The sequence below is a fragment of the Pinus tabuliformis genome, chromosome 3_2, assembly GCF_031772625.1.
Source record: "Pinus tabuliformis cultivar Carrire ecotype Pingquan chromosome 3_2, CPIR1, whole genome shotgun sequence".
Classification (NCBI taxonomy): domain Eukaryota; kingdom Viridiplantae; phylum Streptophyta; class Pinopsida; order Pinales; family Pinaceae; genus Pinus; species Pinus tabuliformis.
In genome coordinates, this window is record NC_142302.1 from 328,521,022 (window position 1) to 328,546,675 (window position 25,654).

The following is a 25,654-nucleotide window of genomic DNA, read 5'->3' on the forward strand; positions in this document are numbered from 1 at the left end:
CAATGCTTTAGGGGTAGGTTCCTATGTTAGTGCAATTTTCCTCTACAGTGGTTGGTTTTCCACTAGAAATGCGACCTGCACCATGGAAGGCTCATTGGGAAGGAAAATTGCATAGTTGGCTAAGGAAATATGCAGATACAAGTCCCTTTTCTGAGGGTGTGTTCACTCCATTATGAAGGGAGGAGACCTTACATTGCAAAATTTTCTTTTCTAGAGGGCCGCTAGAAATGCTCCATGCACTATATAAGGTATAAATGCTCAAATCTTAGTGCAGTGCATCATTTCATCCAACTAGGGTTAGTGACTATGCTTTGAAGGTCCTCATTGCACATTGATAGGATCTGACCTTGAGGAAGAATAAGTGCATAAGTCTGGGAGGGAGAGTCTCATAAATGAGGCTCACAGATAGGATGTGGTCATCACTTGGAGGAGAGTTCAAGTATTCACAACTTGCACTGGGCAGGAGGACCAAGAAGAGGTTCATAATGGTTGTGTGAGATCAGTAGAGTAAGAGAGGGAAGAGCCTCTGAACAAGACTCAAACATGGATCACACATGTGGACTCCATCTATAAAATCCAAGGGAATGCAAAGGACTCATGAACAACAACCACACCTTGAAATGAAAACAAAGTGACATTTATTTCTAGGAGAGACAATTGAAACACCACATTACGACACAAAATACAAGTTGCGACACAAGTGTCGACTATGACCAGAAAGTGCACTAAGTTGTAGGAATATGTCTAACACATATCCTCATGATATAGATAACCATCTAATGTAGGAGAGTGTGTTAGAACTGCCTCTAGTGATGTGAAAAGGTGCAATGTATACAAGATTGAAAATGGTAAAGAGTGACACTTGCAACAGTAAGAAAATGTGAAAATGACACTTGCAAACACTAAAGTAATTGAAAGAGACACATGCCATAGTGAACATAATGTGACAATGCAATTTGTTAAAGTGAAAACAAGCACAAATGACAGTCGTGAATGTGAAAGAGACACTTGAGAAAACAAAAGGTGCGCAAAAGCGGCAATTGAGGAAACTCACTAAAATAGAAGGACAATTGTAACTTGAGAGAGAGAGAGACTATCAATGAAGGTGTGCATTGACTATCGAAATTGGTTGCATGGTACATTGTGCTTATGGATTGCGCAATCACTATTAATAGTGATTGTGCAATCCTTACTTTCAAGAGTTGTGTAATTCCTATCTAAGCTTGTATAAGAAAGGTGCACTTGTGAATTCATCACGAACAGAGCATGTGTGAGCAACTGAATTTGTCACTTAGAGACTGAGAGGAAGTCTTAAACACTTAAGAAAACATCAACTAACCGTGGAGTGACTATGGAATGACAGATCGTAAAATCCTCAGTAGGCTACAAATTTAAGGTGTAGACAAAATTTCTACAGGTGTTTATCACAACGTCAACACTTGGCAACACACTAGTAGAACTCTAGTTTCTTTTTTTAGATCTAGTATTTAAGTGCAAGGTCTCAGTCTTTCAAGAAGTATTGATTCATCATGTGGATTACCTTGGCTTCCCCATTTGACCTGGTTATAGATATAGTCCCTTCTATTCCTTTCCTTGGTTAAACACATTCACAAAGCTTGCTAGATCACAATTGTTTCGATCTGGGAGAAAGGTAATATGTAGTTGCGGGTTGAAGACGATCAAAGTTTTAATTTTTCATCTATAGTCTTTCTTCACTACTAGAAGGCCTGTTCAGTACCTTTATGGAGTCACTACAGGAACACAAGCATCCCTTCACTGCCAATGAGCTTGTTCAGTACCCAACAAAGTTACTTGCTTCACCTCTCTGCGTGCGAAGCCTTTCTCTTCTTTCACCCTTTTATTTATTTATTTAAATTTTCTTAGGCCCTTATTTATTTACTGGGGTACAATAGGGATCCTAACTTATTGGGATCAAGAGAGTTTGTTCCTTCAAAGAAAATTATATATACCTTTGATATTGATTTCCTCACTGTTGTTTTTTCCCTTTCCCTTCTCTACTTGATTAGATCAACAAGGAAACACTATTAATTACAATCCTGAGCTAAGGAATGAAGATCATAGAATATATACAGGTGTCATGGTTCTTCTAAAGGTTTTATTTTTGAATGGATCACATTTTCCCTTTAGAAGTCATTGACTTTAAAGAGATATGTAAACCCAGATATAGGAGAGGTAACATATTAGCCAAGAGTTGTTCGTCATCGCAATTTCCCTGTTCAGACATTACCACAGTATCTTTTCAGCCAAAGGAGCATCTTTCATGTAGGGTCTTATTAAGAAAATGGAGGTCTGAACTAAAATAATCATGGGAGATAAAATTCAGAAAACAAAGGAAAGACTAAAGAGTAAGTGCAAAATGAGTGTACAAAGGAAACTAGAATGAAACTAGACCTACTCCTAAACTAACCATTTAGAAGGCAAGGTCAAGTGTAATGAAATTTCCAAAGTAACCACCATAGTTCCCGACCTATAAACACAAAGATACAAGAAATTAAAACATATAAAATCATGTGCAAAAGAAAAGATAAGAACTTGAATAGCTTGCACAAAAGATAAAAGGTCTTTGCTAGATGCAGAAAGATGTGCCATGACACCTAAATTTAAACAACGTGCTACCTTACCCTTTCGATTATAACCATAATAAAAAAACCTCTGAAACCTCTTGTGAATGTATCTTCATCTTTGTCGTTATCCTTAGCAAGCATAAGAAATATCGAGTCCTGTTATTTTCAACGAGGCTTGCTAAGTAATATACTTCTAGGCAGTCATAGATTGGATCTTGAAATCCAAAACTATCCTCTTGAAAAGCCTAAATTCCCTGAAAAAACAAATTTTTAGTTAATGGTTTAGAATCAGGATGAGAATGTTATGGAAGAAAATGAGCCTGATCATATTTAGAAGCCTTACCAAGATAGTGAGGACCTGACATAACCATCAAAGAATTTTGAATTACCTAAACTACATGACAAGTATCTAAATCATGAGATGATAGGCCATAAATATCATTTGATTCAAAACAACTATCATCCGCTATACTGGTGGGAAACAATTAGTGGAATGGTAGTTGCTAGAACCAAATTAATGATAAATCAAGCATTCACTAATAAGAAACAGGATATTTAATTCTGATCCAATCAAAGAAAACATAGACTTAAGGGAGATCACGTTTTTCTCTAACAGTGGTCTAGGAAAACCTGTACTATTCACTAGAACTGTGACATGCAACAGGAAGGAAAGGAGAACAAGGCAAGGCCCACTGAGGGGCTCCAGTTAGTACAGAAGGAAATAGTAGACATTGCAACTGTGACTTGCACAATGCTTGAGAAGCAGGTTCCTATGCTAGTGCAGTTTACTTCTATAGTGGTCGACTATTCACTAGAAATCTGACCTGCACCAAGGAAGGCTCACAGGGAAGGAAAATTGCGTAGTTAAATAAGTGAAGCAACAAAAGACTAGTCACTTTGCTTAGGGAGTGTTCAGGACACTATGAAGGGAGGAGACCTTGTATTTTGCAGTTTTCATTTCCCGAGGGCCACTATAAATTCTCCATGTGCTATACAGGGAAGAATTGCTCAAATCTGAGTGTAGTTGGTTAGTGCGTGAAACAAGGGTTTGTGACCATTCTTTAAAGTTTCTCAATGCTCATTGATAGGAGTTGAACTTGAGGAAGACTCCGTGCACAAGTATGGGAGGGAAAGATCTCATCAATGAGGATCATGGATATGCTATTCTTATAACCTAGAGGAGATTTCATATATTCATAACTTGCACTGAACAGGAGGACCAAGAAGAGGTCCAGAATGGCTAAGTGTGGGATCAGTAGAGTAAGAGAGGGAAGAGCATCCGAATGAGACTCAAACATATATCACACACATGGAAGCCATCAATATAAGTTAGGGGAATTCACAAGAATCATTAACAACAATCAAAACTTGAAACTACAAAAAAGTGACACTTATTTCTAAGAGCGACAATTGAAATGCCACATTGCGACACTTAGAATACAAGTTGCCACACAAGTGTCGGTTGTGACCAAAAAGTGCGCTAATATATAGGAATGTGTCTAGCACATATCCTCATGATATAGAGGACCATATAATGCAGGAGGCTGAGCTAGAACTTCCTCTAGTGATGTGCAAATGCATGACACATACAAGACTGAAAATGGTAAACAATGACATTTAGGATTGTGAGAAAATGTGAAAACAACACTTGCAAATGCTAAAGAAATTGAAAGTGACACATTCCAGAGTGAAGATAACATGGAAACACCACTTGTTAAAGTAAGAAAAAGCATAAACGATAATTTCAAACATGAAAGCGACACTTGAGAAAACAAAGGTGTGCAAAAGTGACAGTTGAGGAAACTCACTGAAATAGAAGTACAATTGCAACCAGAGTGGTTGAGACTGTGAATGAAAGTGTACATTGGCTATCAACATGTGTTGTGTGGTAGACTATTCTTATGAATTATGTAGTCACTATCAATAATGATTGCGTAAGCATTATTTTTAAGAGTCGCACAATGCCTATCTAAGCTTTCATAAGAAAGGTGTCCTTGTGAATTCATCATCGACTAAGCATGTGTGAGCAAGTGAGTTTGACACCTAAAGTCTGAGAAGAAGGCTTAAACACTTACCAAAACATCAACTGACCATGGAGTGACTATGGAATGATAGATCGCAAGATCCTCCGGTAGGCTCCAAAATTAAAGTGTAGATAAAATTTTGGAGGGTGTTGATCGTAGCATCAAAAACATGCTATTCTAAAACATAGCCATGAAGGTAATGTTTTATTAATTTGAGCAACACCTTGCTTTTTCAGGTGCAAGGTAATATAATAACAATTAACATAAGGGGAATGAAATTGTCACATTACATTATCCAAATGGTCACAACATTATAAGGCCTTCTAACAAAATAAACAACATGTAAAGAATTAGCATAAATAAATTCTCAAATAAGATAGATGTAATACCACAAATATTCCATTAGGCTTTCCAAATGAAGTACAATATAGCCGAAGGGGATATCTTCTCATGCCCAAAATTTTCAACCATTACAATGGAGAGAGATATCCTCATTATATACGGGGTCTCCTCTCTCATATCATAAAATATTATTATCTTCTAACTAACTCCATGACAAGTCAAAAAATAATATTATGATCGAGTAGTTACTAGTTGCGATAAGAGGAACTCTACAACCCAATATAGAGTAGTTCATAGATATATTGTAATTATGTCAATATTTAAATGCCATCCCACCCCACCTATCATTTTAACAAGCATATATATATATATATATATATATATATATATATATATATATATATATATATATATATATATATATATATATATATCTCCTCCCTCTCTCTCTCTCTCTATATATATATATAGAGGGAGATCATCACAATAGGTTAAACATAAATAGTTGTGGTTCCAACCACAAGAGATTTGATCCCTCTTGGAACATGGTATATCCAAAGTTAAGATGGATCTAGTTTTGTTATATCTCTCCTAAATCCATGGTTGACCATGTTATAACATGTGGATAGTAGCCTCTCCAAGGGACTTTTCCATAATCTAAAATAATAGTAGCAGTTCATAGGTTCAATAATATTTGCATTGTCATGCCTTTTAAATTGACCATAAGGGGAAAATGAATAATTTTTTTTCTTTGAACAAGTTTGGGTATGCTTTGGGATACGAAGGAGCATCATTTTAGATAGGGACGTCATATTTCTCGATGAATTTTGATTACCTATTTGCAGTAGTTGATAGGTTTAACAAGATGTGAATTCTCATGTTGTATAAAAAGACCACAAGAGGGAAGGAAGAAACAAATTCTTCTTTGGATAGGTCTTAGTGTGCTTTGGGATAATAAGGAGAACAATTTTAGATAAGGACAAATTATATTTCTCAGTATTTTTACTATGTTTTGGGAGAAGATGGACATGAATTTAAAGAGGTGTACAACATTGCAACCATAGATTTATGGGAAAATATAATTAGTCAATAGTACTTTAAATTAGCTTTTGAGGGGTTATAATTAAAAGCATTCAAGGACCTATGATGAAAATATAGTCTATATATAACACTTTTATCAGAAATCAATCCCAAATTCTACTGATAAGACCCCATTTAAAGCTTGTTTTGGATATTTTCCACCTTCATATTTGGATGTTGTATATGGAAAAAAATTGAGTGGTGTAGGATCTTGTATGGGATTCATTAAGAGAAAAAAAATCTTGAGAAATTAGATAGATCCATTTTCAAGTGTAGAATATGTTGAAGATTTCATAGGAGAAAAAGAAGGCTAGACGCGATCAAAACATAATAGAGAGGTCATTTAGATTGGGGGAAAAAATATGGTTACAATTAAACAAGGAAATACTACAGGGTGTTGGTAAGAAGATCAAGATTTTACGATATGTTCCTTTCCAAATGTTGCAAAAGGTGAGAGGTAATGACTACAGACTTAATCTACCCTTGTACATTTCTCCGTGGTGAATGTGGGGAATCTCAAACTCTATGAGACTCCCCTATTGAATCATGAGGAGGAGTAAGTGTTACCTTCCATAATGAACTTAGCACTAGGTGCTTAGGAAGAGTTAGTAGTGCACACAATTTTGTAAAAGAGGTATACAACTATAAGATAGGGGTACTAACATGAAAGGAAAAAATTTGGGCAAAGAAAAATGGTACCCCAGGGAGAAGATAGAGGAAAACTTTCCTCAGCAATAAAAACTTTTATGCATAGAAAGCCTCACAAAATGGGATCGTTATATATTTTTCATCTATCTCAATTATTTCAAAATGGAAAAATTGGTGGAATCAAATTGTGGGGTTATTTTTATTGTGAGGTCCTAGTTTGGAGAATTGAGGTTTAAAACCTTCTAGGGCCATTTTGAGGTAATAAACAAATAATTTTTGGGGATAAAAAATTTAACTTGTGTCAAAGCCTTTGACATTTTCCTACACTCATATACCTTTTCAACAATGGAAGAAGTATGTTAATCGAAGTTCATATGCAAAACTTATGCCTCTCAGAAGTTGACCTTCTATTTTGACCACCACAATTTGAGAGGATGCCACATCAACCCTTGTTATGCATGCAAAAGGGGCTAGTCATGTGTGGATTATTAATAAAACTCTTGAATTGTCAAAGTTGTAACTATATTTTAGAGTTGAGGGATTCGAACTTAAATCCTAGTTGGCTATTAGGCTATGTTAAACTTTGACTACTTCCATTCTATGTTATTTTATCTTGTTCCATAGTAATGAAAAGGAACTAAGAGTGGGAGTTAGAGAGAACAATAGAGGATATTTGTATTTTTTAGTACCATAATAGACGACAGGTTTTAGATAACTCCATAATGAGTGCCTTCTCCTCTATACTTGCATTATTTCCATAGTAGAGAAAAGAGAGCATAGAATCCTCACCGTCTAGTTCGTTCTTCTCCTATAAAATTTTCCAAAAGATAATATTTGTGCTAATATTGGATGGTGTATGATTGTATTTTTTGTTCTCTATTTTTGCAATTTATCTCATTCATGCATAAAATAAGAATTAGTAATTAACAAATATGGAATCTAAAATAATTTAACCGTCATAATATAGATTTCAGTTTATTTTATAAGATCTATTGGGATGAACTATCCAGTTGAATATCCATAAAAATTTACATATCACCCTAACTTGCACTCCCATCCATAAAATGGGTAACCATATTATACGTATTTCAAAATTCAAAGCTTCAAGGAAGTTATCCCATAATATCAATAGAGTAAGGGGTGAGGCTTACCTTGAGAATCCTAAGGATGAGGAAAAGATGACTTGGAGGATGGGAACAAGTATGTGAAACCAAGATAGGGAGAAAGTAAAAGGAAAGCAAAGGAATATTGAATATTAATATGGTAGGAGGTGGCTAGAGTTAATGATATGTGGTCCTTCTTGTTCTTAGAATGGTCCCATTAGAGACAAAACTTATTCAAATTGATAAACCCTAATTAAAACATGTGACCCTTATGATGGTAGCCAAGGTTACCTTGAATAGCTAATGAAAGATGATGAAAAGAGGAAAATAAAGCGAAAGTGATGAAGAGGTGGGACAAACATGAGAGGATCGGGGCATATGTAAAGTGGTTGGAAGCTAACGATTGATTAATTAAAAACATATTATCGTTGGTACATATTTAAAGTGAATTTGAGCACATGGAAGGGTGAGAAGGAAATAATGCATCCTTGAATTTTAACTATTCATCATTACGAAAGGTTTATTGGAGAAGGTTTGATCTCCATGTTTTAAGGAGGAATTTTGAAGGTTCCTACAAGATAATGAGGAGGCTCATTGGAATGCAAGCCAAAGAATCCAATTATTACAATGTGTTTAATACACTAAATACTTCCAATGTTACTTTATCTTGGGATTAATGTGTGGTGTCAACAAGTTGAGGAGGAGAAACTTGTCTTAAAGAAATTTTATGTTGATGCATGATTCCTTATTTACAAGTGGTGATTCAATGAGAGGTAATAACTTTGATAAGAGGATATTAGGAGCGCTAATAAGAATATGAAGAGTTATTCTATTGTAGGACATGACATTTGTTTTTATTTTTAATTTTGATAATTGAACTATTTATTTGAGTGAGGGAAATGGTCAATACCTAAGTTATTTTCGTTGGTTTCATGAGTAATTATCTTGTAAGAGGGCACCTCACACTTGTCACATTTCAAGTGTGCATGTGTGTAAGGATATGGAATAAGGGGGCTTTGAGGTAACATGTGAGATTTAATTTCTAGTAAAACTATTGATGAGGGGATGAGAACCTAAGAGAGTCTTTAAGATCTTAAAAATTCCCTAAGGATTCATTGTTTAGTTGTCACATGTAGGCTTGAGTTTCTGACATGTCCTACATGAGATAGGTAATTGTATGTTTACTTGGTGAAGGGTGAAATGCTATATAATATACTTGGTTAGTAGTAGAGAAGGGTCTCATGGTGGGAGGAATTGGTGGATATCTAGTTTGACTAACATGGTTTACATTGTATGGGATAGGTCATCCTACATTGTATGGTTGGTTTGGAATTGTTATTTGAGTACTTGGGTGGATATTAGTTGCACATTATAAGAGTACTCATTGCAATGAGATGATATCCATAAGACATGATACTATAAAGGGAAATCAATGAAGTATTAAGTGGAGAGATATGTAGTTCTATGTTTTGGGGATGATACCTGTATTTCCCTTAGATGCAATGGAACCTTCATTAAGGTTGTAGGGTTGAAACTTCTACGGTATGAATGGAAATATGATAATGAATATACCCTAGGATTAATCAATAAGTATTCTAGGAGAAGAGACAATTTGGCCAAATATTCCTTGTAAAGGTGCTGGTGATGACAAGTGTAAGCATCCTTAGGGGCTCAAGAGAGGTGGAAGGAGATAAAAAATAATTAAAATGTGAACCTACGAATTAAGGTTTTCATCTATTAGATAGTTCTAGAATCCAAAATATTTTACATAGATAAATTGAAAGGGATAAATATACAAGGAAACAACCTATAAGTGTAAGTATATGTTAGGTTGGCCATTGAAGGGACCATACCACACTTGTTGAATGAAGGGAAATGGATTTAACGAGACTATGTCATGGAGTTTAATCCTTAAAACAACCATATGTTATGTGTTTCATCAATTACGAAAGTGGTACATCCAATGATTTATAAAATTTTATGGATATTGCAATAGAATAATTTGTCACAAATAATATAATAAATCTACTAGAAATATTTACTGTGAATGTTAAATTTCCTTCAGATCTTAGACTCTTTATTTATTCTTTCTCAAATTAAATGAGTAAATTATCTAAAATATAAGAAATATAGAATAAAAATAAACACACACCATCCACAATAGACTCAAATTTTTCTTTCGGAAACCCTCATAAGAGAAAACCCAACTAGAAGGTGGGGCTGCTTTACTCTCTTTTCTAAGGTTTGAAAAAATGCAAGTATAAAGGAAGAGGTACTCTTTATGGAGTTTCCTATCACTCGCGGCCTATAAGTCTGCTATATAGCTTTAAAACCATATTTTCTACTCTCTAAATTCCCACTCCCAAATGATTTTCTTATGTATAGAACAAAATACGATAGTATATAATGGAACCCCTACTCCTCCCAGTGGCCTTATTATTAACATAACTCGAAAGAGAACTAGGGGTAAGGTTTGACTACCTCAAATCTCAAGAAGGGTTACATGTTTGAACCTTCTAGAGTCTTCTTCAAAGTCCACATGTGGCTAGCCTCATATAATTTGCAGGAGACATTAATTTTGCATACAAAATTTGTTTGACATGATTCTTGCAATGTTGGAAAGGTATTTGTGTGTAGATAAATGTCTTAAGGTATCATGCTAAAGTGGGAATATTTTGACCCTAAAAATTTCATTTGATCCTAAAAAAGGCTCCATAATATTTTCATACCCCAATTCTAGGAATTGGGAGCTATCATTAAAAGTGATCCTACAAGTTTATTCCTACATTTATTCCACTATAAAATCATCAAGATAGATGAAAAATAATACGATTATGTAATCCAAATGGTCTAGGGATCATGTGATAAATTTTCTTCTTAGAGATCGAGAATGATTAATGAAGCTTGACTCAATTTGACATTACAAATACCTCTAAAAGAATTTGAGATAATTTGGAACAAAGGTAAAGCATGTTAAGAAATTATGGACTCAAATAGGGTCTATAGCTTCAATTGGACTAGTTACCCACAAAAATTGGATAACTCTGTGATGGTTAGAAGATAACATTATGTTATATTTCTCCATCTATTTCTCTAGTTGGATATCTATACCATATGGAATGCTTCTTGAAGGAAGGTGGGTCATATCCCAGCAGGTATTATAACATTAACTCAATTATGGTATTTAATTTAATGTTATGGGAATGATAATATGGATCACACGGAAATTGAATTATTTAATAACCTTGAATAGTCTTTGACTCTAGACGAGTGGGACCTCTTATGAGGCTTTATGGTTTAGTAAGGTAACTATTGGTTGAGGAATCGATTGGTATAACATGACCAAGATAACCCATATTTACCACTTTCTATGTATCCTCATTATATATCTCCATTCTTTGAGTTGGGAGTAATTGGTCGTTGGGATTGGTACCCTATATCCACATCCGTGAGTCAGATCCTGTAAAATTGGTCTTGGAGGTAGTGTGGTAGAAATAAAGTTAAAATCATATATAGCCACAATAAAAGAAAAGGTAAAATTCAAGATAGGGCTAGCCTAAATTATAGTACATGGGAAAAATTCTAGCACGATATATAATCCCCCATTAGCCATCACTCAATTCCTCAAATAATGCAATTCTTTGTTTAGTAAAAAAGGGAAATCTCGAGTTTCCCAACCTCGACGAGTGTGAAACTCCACATCTTCAACTGATTTTAGAAATGCATAAATCAATATCAGGATCCTAGTCTATGCACTAAATAAAGACAAACCATTAAAGTAAAAGGTGGAAAACAGGGGTAAAAAAAGAATGTCAAGGAAAGGGGTAACTCATGCCATCAGAATTTCTCCCTCCTTACAACCTTACACTCAAGATGTTGGATCTCCCCATTAGTTGGTCTCATGGCTATGGCACCTAACTTGAAGTTTCCCCCATTCTATCATCACCATATCACACACACACACACACACATATGGATTGATACATTGAGCTCAGACATGTCACTCCCCTTGGGGTTTGGAAACACCTAATAATATTGTTGACCTAATCATCCCTAACATAAGTGAGGTAACATGTTTATAAATCTTGATCTAGTTAGACATTTGAAGGTGAGTTTTGCATGAAGCATTCCTTTACTCCTAACATTATAGATGGTGCACTATGATGCTCTAAAGGTTTTATTCCCTAATGAAGTTGATCTCATTTGATATTGAGATTATTTTTTCAAGTGGTATCACATATGCACTAGAGATACCTTTAGGTATAGTTTGATTCTTCTTCAATACCTTTAATTGAGTAATTTTCCCCTTTATGATAACATACTTGAACTTGTCGCCCCAACATTGGCCCTTCAAAGAGGAGCGTTGGGCATTGAGTAGTTTTTATATGATAGTACATCTCTTGATGAGCTTCTAGATGATGAAATAATGAGCTTGAAATCCTAGGAATTAGACTACTTGATGATGTGCCAAGATGGAGCCAAGATTCCCCCAAGTTGGCCTTAACCCTGATTGATGGAACGTGCATTGTTGTCGAGCCCATATGAGGATGGTTTTCACTGAGATTACTTGTGAGGGATATCATATTCCTCTTTGATGATAACACTTTCACCTTAGATGTGTTTCATCACTCCCACGTGCATGAAAATGGTTATGTAGGACCTCTCTTAGATGAAATCTTTGTGAAGGAGGCACTTTTTGGAGTTGTACACATGCACTTTGGGACATTCTTGGAGCGAGGAGCATTCTTGGACCCTTGCCTTAGTACCTTGATGTATCATTGTTTATTTTGTTGGATGAAGTGATGGTGGAGATCACTCCATATATGTGGGTTATTTTTGGCATTTTTTATGTTTTATATTTATTTCAATGTGAGCATGTGACCTCTGACCTAATTGAATGCTCAACTAAAATATTTTTAGAAATTTCTTGTGAAATTAGAGAAATAACTCTTGCTTACCCTCATATAAATATATGCCTACCTTATTCCCTAATTCAACATCATTCATCATCACACTTCTCTCTCTTTGGAAGTGAACACTAACTATTTTCTTCTTTTCTACTTAGCCACGATGTGATTCTATGGTGCAAATTTCCCTTCGATAAAGACTTTTACTTGAGGATGGTCTCTTTAGATTGATTAAAGAGGTTCTTGTCAAAATTTTATAAATTTATTGCATATCTTCTATATTTTCCATGTTATCCTATATGAATTAGGGTTTATATGTGTTCCATGGTTAAAATTGCTATGTTATCTTGAAATGTTGATTCCTTATGCTATGCAAGATTGTCTTCCTTGAACCCTTCAAGAGAACTATGAATTTTACATCTCTTGAATTTAAAATATCCCTGTTAAGGAAGTTGCTAGAGTTTATAAGAAGAGGCTTTAACCCTCTCACCCTCTTCATCAAGGTCATCTCCATGGAATTTGTCCTAGATAACTCTATTTCCCATTTAGATAAAGGCACTAGTATAAGTGATGTTGATCAATCTCTCTACATTAATTATTTTCTCTCTCTTCTCTCCAAAATTCTAGATATGTAGCTTAGGGTTAGGATTTCTTGAAATATTGCTATAAGGGTAATTCTATTTAATGTGTTGTTGTCCTTTTGGAGGGATTGCATCAAATAACTCATAAAAAACAAAATATAACATTTATTACATTTCGGAACCTTAATTCTAGGTTGATGTCATTGTGTTATATTGTTTTTTTATTCTTGTTTACTCAATTGCAAACCCTAAATGTTTTATATCTAATAGATAGTCTTGTGCCTTTGTTAATTTATCATTATAATGCTACTCCTTCCAACTATTATATGACCTTGTATGCCCTATCATTGAAGATATAATACAACCTAACTTATAACAACCATCTAATTTTCTCAAGTTGTCTAAGGATAGAGTGTTTCTACTTTGGTAAAGATTATCTTAGCTCTCCAGGCTCTACCACTACCCTATGCCAATAATTATACTTATCAATGACCTTGAATCCTTCTTATTGAATACCCTGTAGGTGATCTATGTAGAGGGAAACATCACTTGTCGTTTATTTACCACTAAATAGCTCAAGAAAGGTTGTTGAGGTGACAGTGGTGGCCAATATTCCGTTGAGAGGAGGTCTGGATTTGCCCAATGAGGCTTTTCACGAGGTCTACTAGATTCTTTGGTAATAGGACCCATAAAATTATAAATCACCCTAGTTGGATTCCTTCACGATTCCTTAAGGATCAAAATAAGTTGAGCTAATGATTAAGGGCTAGGGACCAAGAGAAGGAAGGATTGAGAGACCCCACCTAAGAATTAGGCATCCTAGTAAGGTTTTGTATCTTGACTAAGGTGAAGGGAACTATAAGAAGGCATCCATCTTTTTATAATAGCAATTGAGAGATACTATATCATCATTACGTAAGTCAATCATTAATATGACATAGAGTTAGACTATACAAGACACATCTTATTAGATAGATATACGTGAATACCTAAGTGAAAATTTCACATGCTACAATATTTATTCATAAATGCATGTGATCCTTAGTCTTATGAAAAATGTCAATAAAAACTAAGAACAAAATAATGCGAGGTAAAAAATACATCACATTTATTAAAATATTTATTTATAAGTTAGAGGTAGCAAAATGATGCTATGTAAAAAAATACATCACATTTGTTAAAAGATTTATTTATAAGTTAGTACCTCTTATAATAAGGACGAATGCTATTAAAACCAAGCGAATCTATAAATCTAATTTCTCTTCAAATAAATTCGTTGATATGAAAAAATACCACTTACGTATTTTATGATTCTCTTATGCGCAACGTAGATATTACATGAGATCATTTTTTCCACCTAAATACAACGCTCTAATATAAAGGTTCAAGATCCTTTCCTTTCTCAATTTATGGACACATGTGTAAGGATATTTATTTACAAATCCCCATGTTTTGTTGATACTAGTACTTATAAACTTATTAATAAATTGAAGAACTCTATTGGTTAAAATACATTCATAATGCACTCTAAGATAAGATTGGTATTTTTCTATTGGTTAAAATAGATTCATAATGCACTCTAAGATAAGATTGGTATTTTTTTTTAATTCTAGGTTTTTACCTATGGCATAATCTCCATAATGAATGACGTACTATTATTATTATTTCTTTTATAAAAGATGATTGGACATGAAGCTGAAATTCATGAGCATGTTTGACAATATTGACTTAAAGTGTGTTGGTAATATTTTCATTGTTATCGGTCTAACTTGATGAGAGAAGTCTTCCGTCGAATCTTATGTATTTTCTTAATTTATAGAATTTCTTTATTGAAAATTGCAAAATTTTCCATTGTCTATTTTAATTTAGAGTCTGTTTTTCATTCTACTCGTTGAATTTATCATAGATCTTTAATATAATTTATTTTATTTTTTGACATATGAAAACCTAACGGTTATTGAGAAGATTATTAAATTCGTTAGGATTACTTATACATTTGAGATTTGGTACTTTCATGGGTTAATCTTTCTTCAATTAAACACTACTTAAAATTGAGTTGTGGATATAGATTTCTGAAAATCTACCTCACCTCGTCACTTGAGTTAGTTTTTTTTGTTAAGTAAGAAATAGTCTGTTATTTCTCTTTCTTATCTTAATTATGAATATGAGAGATTTATCATAGTTGATATAATATGGTGTGGATTTAAGCTTTTTTTCATCATAGTTGATATATGGTATGGATTTAAGTTTTTTTGGTTTATAAATTTGAGTTTGGAATTATTTTAAGAGAAATCTATTTTATTTTACTATGAGAATTAGATTATAATTTAAATAGATTAATATTCAATAAAATGATTTATAGAAACAAATTTTGTAATATTAAACATTGTAATAAATTATTAAATAAAGATATAATAGTAATAATGATGAAATATGATATCAATTTAATTAAAGAATTGATTAAAAAACCAAGTAATAAAGATAATAATAAAACTAATAAATTGCTCAATTCACTTTGTTATATTGCAAATTTTTTTTTATTAATAAAATTATAAACAATTTTTTTGAAAAATAATTTATATTATGCCTAACACATTAAAATAATTTTAAATAGTAATTATTTATATTCAATTATAAAACATGTGAAATAAAAAGTCTATGCACATATGTATGCACTTATATACATTATGAGAATTTTAATAAAATAAAAAATATGAATATTTTTATATATAGAAATGTGAAATTTATATATAAAATAAATAGTATTATAAAAAACTAAGATTTATGTTAATTGCAAATCTATAAAGTGTTGAGAAAAATCAAATATTTTGAAATGTAAAATATTACTCTATTTTTACATTAAAAAAATTCATTTTAACAAATTTAATATCTAGAATCAACTTACAACCAATTAATATACTAAAAAAAATTGAAAAAATTATATCAAACTTTCCAATATCATAAAATTATGAGATACAAAAACTCCTCTACAAAATCAAATAATTACAATTTCCCTTCCTCACCCCTAACTTTATATATATCACTATAACATTTAAAATATTCACTTGTAAATTTTATTAGGCATAATTCATTGCGATCACAGTTCACGGTTAATGGTTATAGTTAGTAGTGAGTGACCTTAATGGTCCTACATCGGGAATAAGGAAAAGTCACATTGAGTACAAGTCTTATAAATAAAGAATTATCTTCTAACCATATTGTGTCCATAATTACAATTTCCCTTCCTCTTCCCTACCTTTATATATATCACTATAATATTTAAAATATTCACTTATGGCTTTTATTACTTTTATTAGGCATAATTCGTTGCCATTAAGGTTCACTTCACTGTTGATGGTTATCCTATTGTCACATGGTTAACAGTGAGTAACCCTAATAGCCCTATATTTGGGATTAGGGAAAAGTCACATTGAGTACATGCCCTATAGATCTTGTTTATTTTTCATATATTTATATTCATTGCATGGATGAGTCACAGCAATCCATGTACATAATTTTTATGTGTAGGTTACGTATGGTCTCAATTTCATTATTATACCTAAATTAATTATAATATAAATTTCCTCATTGAAATTTAGATTTTTTATAAAAATAAATTTATATAATTTATAAATTTTATTTTTATTTAAATTAAATAATTGATATAAAATGGTTTAAATTTGAATTTTGTTTTTATATATATATATATATATATTTGATTTCTATAAAATATAACATATATTAATTTTATTATGTTTTGATATAATTTGAAATAGTAAAATTTATTTTGTTTTATTTTTTTCAATTTTATTTATTATTGGGATTTATTTTAACAAATTTAATATAATTATGTTTCATTATGTAATACAAAATTTCTTATATTTCTATTAATATATTTATTTATTTGGAATTCATTTTGATAAATTTGGTATATCTATAATGTTTTTTTTATTATTATAATTAATAGCATAGTTATTGACATCTTTATATTTTGTGCAATAATTACTACAAGAAGCATGAGGTCAATATTGGAAAGATACCAAAAGTGTTCACAGACTGCAAAACATATGAACTTTTCGAATAATACTTCAGACGAGGTACTTTTTTAACTCATTTAAAGCCTCTATAAATAATTAATCTCTTTATGTAGAAAATGAATTAGATAAATGTAATAATGATTTTTTCCATTTGGTTTTCATAATATGTTTAACCATCGAGCAAATTCATCTTCTGATGATCTATAGATGTGAAGATTATGAGATCATTACTTGTTATTTAAGTGTATTGAATTTCTTTCAATAAGCTAGGATTAATTAAATATATTTAGAATTAAGAATTTCTATATTTTTTAATCTATGATATCATAAAAGCTTGGATAGCATGTTATATTTCGATTATAAGAACATAAGAATTTGGTTGTGAAAATGAAACAATAATAGTATTTGCAAGCTTGAGACAAATTAGAAAGAAGACAAAATAATAGAAAAAATAGAGAAAACAAACACTAATTCAACTACAAATAATAAAGATAAGAGAGAGAAAATATACCAAGAGACCAAAGAGTTCAACTTGAATTCATTTTATTCATCCAGTTACATGAGTACATATTTAAAATACTCTCTAGGAGAGATAATAATTGTGAACTAGGTTGGGGTTCTTTACTACATGCACAAAAAGTAAAAAACAACTCTTCTTTAGTTTAAATTAACTAGCCTAAAATTGAGTGAGCCAGGAAAACATAGAGTTGGAGTCAATAATAGAGTTGAGTAAGGATATCATCACAATATCATCAACCATAAATAAGTGAGAATGGAATCACAATATCGTCAACCATAAATAAGTGAGAATGGAAGAAATAACTCACACATACTACTCTTATCTCCAAAAACATAACTAAATTCCAAAAATTAGTACTAAATATTAGGACATAAGGTTTCGAATAATAGAAGGATAAAAAGCTAAGGTAATTGGATAAGGTTATATATAGAATCATGAAGGGAAGTGTGAACTTTTGGAGGAGGTGGATAAGGATAGGGAAGTGTGCTCTAGGTGCCAAGTAATAGCCATACCACTCCCTAGTCATGCACAATCAGTGTCACATGCCATCCAACCATGGAAACACCTACAAAAAATAGAAATTACTATAAATAGAAGTCATACCAAACATGATGTAGTGTTCGTGTACACCAATACCAATCTTGAACAAAATATAACATGTTTACAATAAATGTGTCCCAATAATTTTCAACTATGATAGGCACTCATGTACAAAAGATAGATAAAAGTTTGACAAAAGATAAGGTAAATAGGGAAAGGCTATTGGAAAGAATTCCCCCCCGCCCCCCCACAACCCCACCCCCCATCAAAACTTAAAATGTAATGGATATTATGGCAATTTATGTGCAGTTGTTTACCTCATGGATTTTTCCATGAGTTTGGAGGAATTGCATGAAGTGCATTGGTTGTCATGTTTGTCCTATATATCCAGTTGCATTGAATAGGTAGGGTGGAAGAGGAAATATTACCCAAAAAAAATGAGTAAACCCTACGTGAAAAAATTATCTTGATTTTATAGCTAATAAGCCAAAAACCTATTGATGATAAGTTCACAACATTATGCCAAAATTCTCCACTCATTTCTCTAATCAAATCTCTCTCCCATATGGAATTCTTCCCGAAGGAAAGTCATGGGTCATCTCTCAGTAGGCACTCTAACCTTTCTTGTCATAAATTTATTTTATTTAATGTTTGGTCATATTAATATAGATCATAGGGAAATCCAAATGATTGATCAATCTTGTTTGTATCCTTGTTCCCATACTTCACTTGGGAGGTTAGTCTTTGACTCTAGTCCAATGGGACCTCCTTTGAGACCTTATATTTTAGAAGGCACACTAATGGGGAGGCACTAATTGATATAGCATGTACAAGATAATCCATGCTTACCAATTTCCATATCTCATGATTATCCATCTCGATTCTTCATGTCGGTTGTTATTGGCCATTAGGATTGGAACCTTATATCCACATCCTTGAGTCACGGCTAAAAACGGTGGCCCTAAAGGTATAGAGAGCTGGAAGAACATTGAAAACATATGAAACCAAAATGAAATAAAATGGAAAATGAAAAATATGGTTGGCACGTATTTAACACATAGGAAAATGCTTAACATGAGCTCTACCTCCCTCATTAGTCGTCACCCAACTCCTCAAAGTATTCAATACTTCTTCTAAGAGAACAAACTTTTGAATATCTGAATCGTGACGAGTGAAAAATTGCTACATCTTAAACAAGTATTGGAAAAGCATAAAGAAAGCATGGTCTCCTAAGTTATGTATTGAATAAAGAAAAATAAATTAAGTAAAGGTGCATTAGATGGGTAAAAAGGGTAAGTCGAGGAAAGGAGTAACTCATGCCACCATGATTTCTCCATCCTTACATCATTACACTTCGGATGTTGTACCTCTAATAGCTAGTTTCATGGTTGTTTCACCTTCCTTAAAATCTCTTCCACTCCATTATAACCATATCATACATACCTGTTTATTGATGGGATAACCTGGGACATGTTACTCCCCTTGGGGGCTTGAAGAACCTAATATGGTTGTTAACATAATAAACCTAAATATAAGTGAGGTAATTTTTTAATAGACCCTAATCTAGTTAGACATTTGAATGTGAGTTTTTTGTGAAGTCTTTCGGTGCCCCTAACATTATATATGGTTCATTATGACACTTCAATAGTTTTATGTCCCTGACGAAGATGATATCACTTGATCCAAATAGTTTTTGTTTAGGTGGTATCACATATGGAGCAAACATCCATTCAAGGATATCTTGACCCTTCCTGAACACCTTCTACGAGGTTATTTCCCCCGTTCTAAGGGCAGACATGAATTTTTCCCCAACATTTCCCCTCCATAAATGAGTGTTGGGTCTTGATAAAATTTGACATGTTACTACACCTCTTGATGAGCCTCTAGATGTTGAAATGTTGGGCTCAAAACCTTTGGCACTGGACTATATAATGATGTGCCCAAATGGATCCAGGATGTCCCCAACCTCGCCTTAACCCTGTTTGATGGATAAAACCTCATTTTGGAGCCCATATGAGGATGGTTATTACTTACATGACTTGGGAGGTCTAGTGCATTCCTATTTGATGCCAATGCTTCCCTTGTGAGGTGCCGCATCACTCCTAGATGCATGAAAAGGTTGATGTAACAATTTTTTTGGATGACATCATAGCGGAGGAGGTGCCATTTGGAGATATACAGATGTACTTTAGGACTTTCTTGGAGTGATGAGTACTCTTGGACCATTTACTTAGTCCTTGGATGCATTGTTTCCTATTTTGGATGATGATTTCATGGTGGAGACGATTTTTCTCCCACATATGTGGGTAGTTTTTGGAATTTTTCTATGTTTTGAAGCTATTTCAAGGTTGGCTTGTGACCTTTGACTTAATTGAATGTCGAAGTAAACTTATTTATGATATTTTCTCGTAAAATCATGAAAATGTGACTTGGTTACCCTTCTATAAATACAAGCGAGTCACCTTTAATTTTATCATCCTTGATCATCACACTTCTTCTTCTTTACTAGTACATAAGAGATCTTAGCTTCTCTTCTACTTTGACATAATGTAGTTTCATGGAGTGAATTTGTCTTTGAGGAGGAATTTTTCATGAGAAGTTTTCTTTGGAGTTGATTGAAGAGATTCTTATGGAAATTTTCTAAGTTTATTTCTTATCTTCTAAATTTTGCATGTTATACTATTTGAATTAGGGTTTCTATGTCATGTACAAATTGAAATATTTATCTTGAAATCTTGAATATTTAAGCTATGGGAATTTTTTTCCTTGAATCATTCAGGATAAATATAATGTTTGAATCTCTTGAAATTAAAATATCCCATTTAAGGACGTCATTAAGGTTTTTAAGAAGAGGCTCTTTCCCTCTCACCCTCTTCATCAAGGTTGTCTTCATTTAATTTTAATTAAAAGACTATTTCCCATTTATATCAAGGAGGTACTCTAGAGGGTGTTTATTAATATCTCTTCTATAACTATTTTCCCCCTCTTCTTTCTAAAATTCTAGATATATAAGGTTATTGCTATAGTTTCCCTGAAATATTGTAGAAAAGTATTTTTAATTCATGTGATATTGTCCTAATAAGTAAGGATTTCATTTAATATTCGATAAAAAAGTGAAATAAAGCATTAATTACATTAAAAAAACCTAATTATTGTGTTTTTTTCATTATTATATTGTTCTTTTATGCATGTTTCAGTGTTAAAAACTTAATTACAAACCTAAACCTTCCATATCTAATTTATATTCTTTCTCCTTTGTTGACTTGTCATTGTAAGATTATTTCTTCTAGATGTTATATGACATTTCATGTTATGTCATTGAAAATATATAAAACCTGATCCGTAAACTTCCGTGGATATTCCACTGGACAGTTTGTCACGACAGATCTGATAATATTATATTAAAAATATGAGATTCTACAATATTACAGTTTTATTTAATTTCTAAATCTATAAAATTAATTGTAATTAGTGCATGCATGTAATAGTAAATCAAGTAGAAAAGTAGAGAACGAAAAAATAATCTCACACACGCATAATACACAAGATATGATCTCTGGAGAAGCCTTTCGAGAGAAACCCCAGCTAGAAGGTGAGGCCGCTTCACTCTTTTCTTTGTTTGGAAATATGGCTTTAGATACAAAGAGGTAATGCTTGTGGCCCGTGGGCTGCTACAGTGCACAAATCCTCTTTGTGTGCTCTACCTCCTATCTCTCCTGGCTATCTTCGCTGAACTATGGAACAAAATTCTCTCGAAAGAATGGAATGCCTCTTCCTCCTAGTGGCCCGGTTATAACATAGCTTAATAGCCTACTAGTGGTTAAGTTTGACTACATCAACTCTTAATTAGAGTTACAAAATAGACCCTTCTTGAGTCTTCTACATAAAAAATGTGGCTGGTACCTTTTCCATGAATAATGGGGGCTGACGTGGCATCCTCCCAAACTATAGGTGTGAAAACAGGAAGGTCAACTTCTGAGTGGCATAACTTTTGCATGCGAACTCGGATTGACACGATTCTTACGCCGTTGGAAAGATCTATGTGTTTAGAATAACATGAAAATGTGTGGTTCCTAATAGGGAAATTTTTACCCCCAAAAATATCGTTTTATGCCTCAAAATTCTCCTAGAAGGTTCAGATCCCGTTTCGCCAAACTGGGTCTCGTCGGTAAAAACAGTCTCGTGAGATGATTACTCCACTTTTTCCACTCCAAATTCATCGATCGGGATGAAAAACAATATAATGATCCAATTTGAATTAAAACCCTAACTCATAATACCTCTCTTATTTACTTAAGTGGTCTAAGGATAGATTTCTTGAAATTTTGGGAAGAATATCATAGCCATCCTAGCGTTGCTAGTACCCTATTGTGATCATTAGACCTATTAATCAACTTAAACCATTTTTTTTTAATATATTTTAGGTGATATGTATATTGGGAGTCCTCCCTTGTTGCTTATTTACAAATAAATAGCTAGAGAAAGGATGTTGAGATGACAATAATGTTTGACCTCTTATTGCACAAGGTCAGGATCTACCTAGTGAGACATTTCACTAGGCCTGTTAAATTTTTCAATAACATTTTTGGCACCATTGGAAGGGAGGAGTTGAGACAACCTCATCATGATACAAATCATATGATTCATTTTTTTCTAATGAGAATTTCCCAAAGCCTAAGCTAGAATTTCTCATTTGGTGACTCCATTGGAAGAATGAAGCCTAGGTTCTTCATTTATCTTTAAAGATTCCAATTTTGTAGGATGAAGAAAGCATATTATAAGCCATTTAACTTCAAATTTGAAACTCTATAGTTGTATAATATACAAAATCCAAGAAAATGGCTCCTCGGGATTTGCATGAAATGTACCCTACTCTGGATGTTAAGGATATTCTTGGATATCCTAATCGTTGAGGTACAAATTGTATGGTAGATGTTCCATAGTTTGATGGTGATCCTTATTTATCCATTGATCATTGAGTAAAATTACTAAAATACACTTTGTATATAAATATTGTGCATGATGATGCTCTCATGATGTTTTTCATTAACTCTTTTGGGAAGGATCAAAGTTAATGGGCCAAGTATTCATGTGAATCAAAAATCATATCTTCTATTAAAGTATTTTTTGAAGTTTTTCTTCACCATTGGAAGTCAGTGTTTCATATGAAACCACCCTTCAAGACCTTTTGAAGGCCCTTTAAAGGGAGATCCTTTTAGAGCCTTTGAAATATGCTAAAGAGGGAGCTAACGAAGAATATTACAATGATAAAAAGGAGGAAATATTTCTTGATCATAAGGAGGAGCATGTTGAAGAAAATCATAAGGAAAGTAGTGGCCTTAATAAATGTTTTACTTATGAAGAGAACCCAATTGAAGATGATTCCTCATCACAAAAATATAAAGTAATCTATATCTTATCCATAGTTCTTAAGTTCAATGACACATCATTTGAAATCATGGAGAAGGGAGATCTCATAAAGAATAACATTGTTGATTTTTTGCATATAGAAAAGGAAATATGTGATGCAAGTTGTTATCACTTTGATGGGGACCTAATTTATGATTCCAATATTTATACTAGTGATGATCCTTCACACCCTTACACTTTATGTGATATCTAGGAAGATATGACTATGAATTTGTAGAAGACATGTTTTCTTCCTTTTGATATCATTTCTCATTGATTGACATATTCCATTAATGATTTAGCCCTGCTAAGTCTGGATTTTGTTTTAAGAAACTTGTTTGTTGTTATATTTTCCCTCATTCATGTTTTTCTTCATGCCACCCTCAACATGTCCCTAGTGACATTAATGAGATTTGTATGTATGACATATATTTTGGGAAAGAATTCTTAAAATTGATCATTCATTATTATCTTCGGGTTTTAAGAGAATATGCAATAGTCTGGGAAATTTTTTTATTTTCCCTTTTCATCCTTATTCCATTCAAGCAAGGATGGGGCATGGTTGACTTATTGTAATTTTCATGCAAGCCACCCTTATTGTTTTCACCCAATCTTTAAGTATTATGACATAATAGCTAATGATTGTGATATCTCCTTATTCTATCTCATAATTAAGCATAGGGGTAAAAGACATGATATTTATATGATAACATGTTGGATTCATTAATTTTTTGAATATACTTAGTTGTTGTACTAAATGTTAGCATAGGTTAGAATACAATTTTGTGCATTACATCCTTGATTTTGCATCCTTGTTTTGATTTTGTTCATGTTGTTTGGTTTGCATGATATTTATATATTTTATTTTATCATTAGGGGTTGCTACAATTTTCATGCACTCCTCATCCAAGCACATGGATCATGTACTCTATGGTGAACACATGTCCCTAAGTTAGAGCCAAATGTTACCCACCAAATGTGAGTAACCCCTAGGAGAAATTTTTCTCCTCATTTTGTAACCAGCTAGCAAAAATCCCCATGATGGTTAGAAAATAATATTATGTAAGAATTCTCCACTCATTTCTCTAGTTAGATCTCTCTCCATTCTAGAATTATTCTTTAAGGAAGGTGGGTAATCTCTTGGCAGGTACTCTAACCATTCTTGTAATCATGTGCTTTCATTTAATGTTATGGGAATATAGATATGTATCACAATGAAAAATGGATGATTGACCAATCTTGATTGGATCATTATTTCCATACTTCACTTAGAAGGTTAGCCTTTGATTCTAGTCCAGTGATACATCTTTGAGGCCCTATGGTTTAGGAAGGGGCATTGGTAGGGAGGAATTGCCTAATATAGCATGTCCAAGGTACACCATACTTACCAAATTCCATCTCTCCCAATTATGCATCTCCATTCTTTGGGTTGGTTGTCATGGGTCATTTAGATTGTCACCTTTTATCCACATCCTTGAGTTAGGTATTGAAAAATTGGCCCTCGAGGTTAATATAATGGAAACAATGTTAAAAAGATACAAATCCACATTGAAATAAAATGTAAAATACAAAATATGGTTGAGAAACATTTAGTGTGAGGGAAAAAGTGTAGCATGAGATCTACCCCCCAATTACCCATCACCTAGTTCCTCAAAGCATTCAGTGCTTCTTCTAAGTAAAGGAGCTCTTGAATGTCCCAACCTAGATGATTAAGAAACTAATACATTGTAAATAGGTTTTGGAAAAGGATAAAGAAAGCTTGGGCTCCTTATTTATGCATCGAATAAATATAAATCACTAAAGTAAAAGTCACACTAGAGGGTTAAAAAGAATAGGTTGACGAAATGGTTATCTTATGCTACTAGAATTACTCCTTCC

General features: G+C 32.9%; 1 protein-coding gene across 11 annotated transcripts in view; it reads left to right on the forward strand.

Moving 5' to 3' along the window:
- The window catches only part of LOC149180839 (agamous-like MADS-box protein AGL11), a 278,094-nt gene that overhangs the window by 154,810 nt on the left and 97,630 nt on the right, over window positions 1-25,654 (forward strand). For 6 of the 11 annotated variants that reach the window (XM_089416316.1, XM_089416318.1, XM_089416317.1 and 3 more), the window contains exon 2: window positions 17,283-17,367. In XM_089416316.1, the coding sequence (XP_089272442.1) occupies window positions 17,283-17,367 (85 nt within the window). The remainder of the gene's footprint in view (window positions 1-17,282; window positions 17,368-25,654) is intronic. The other 5 variants (XM_089416321.1, XM_089416322.1, XM_089416320.1 and 2 more) reach the window with 1 other exon arrangement.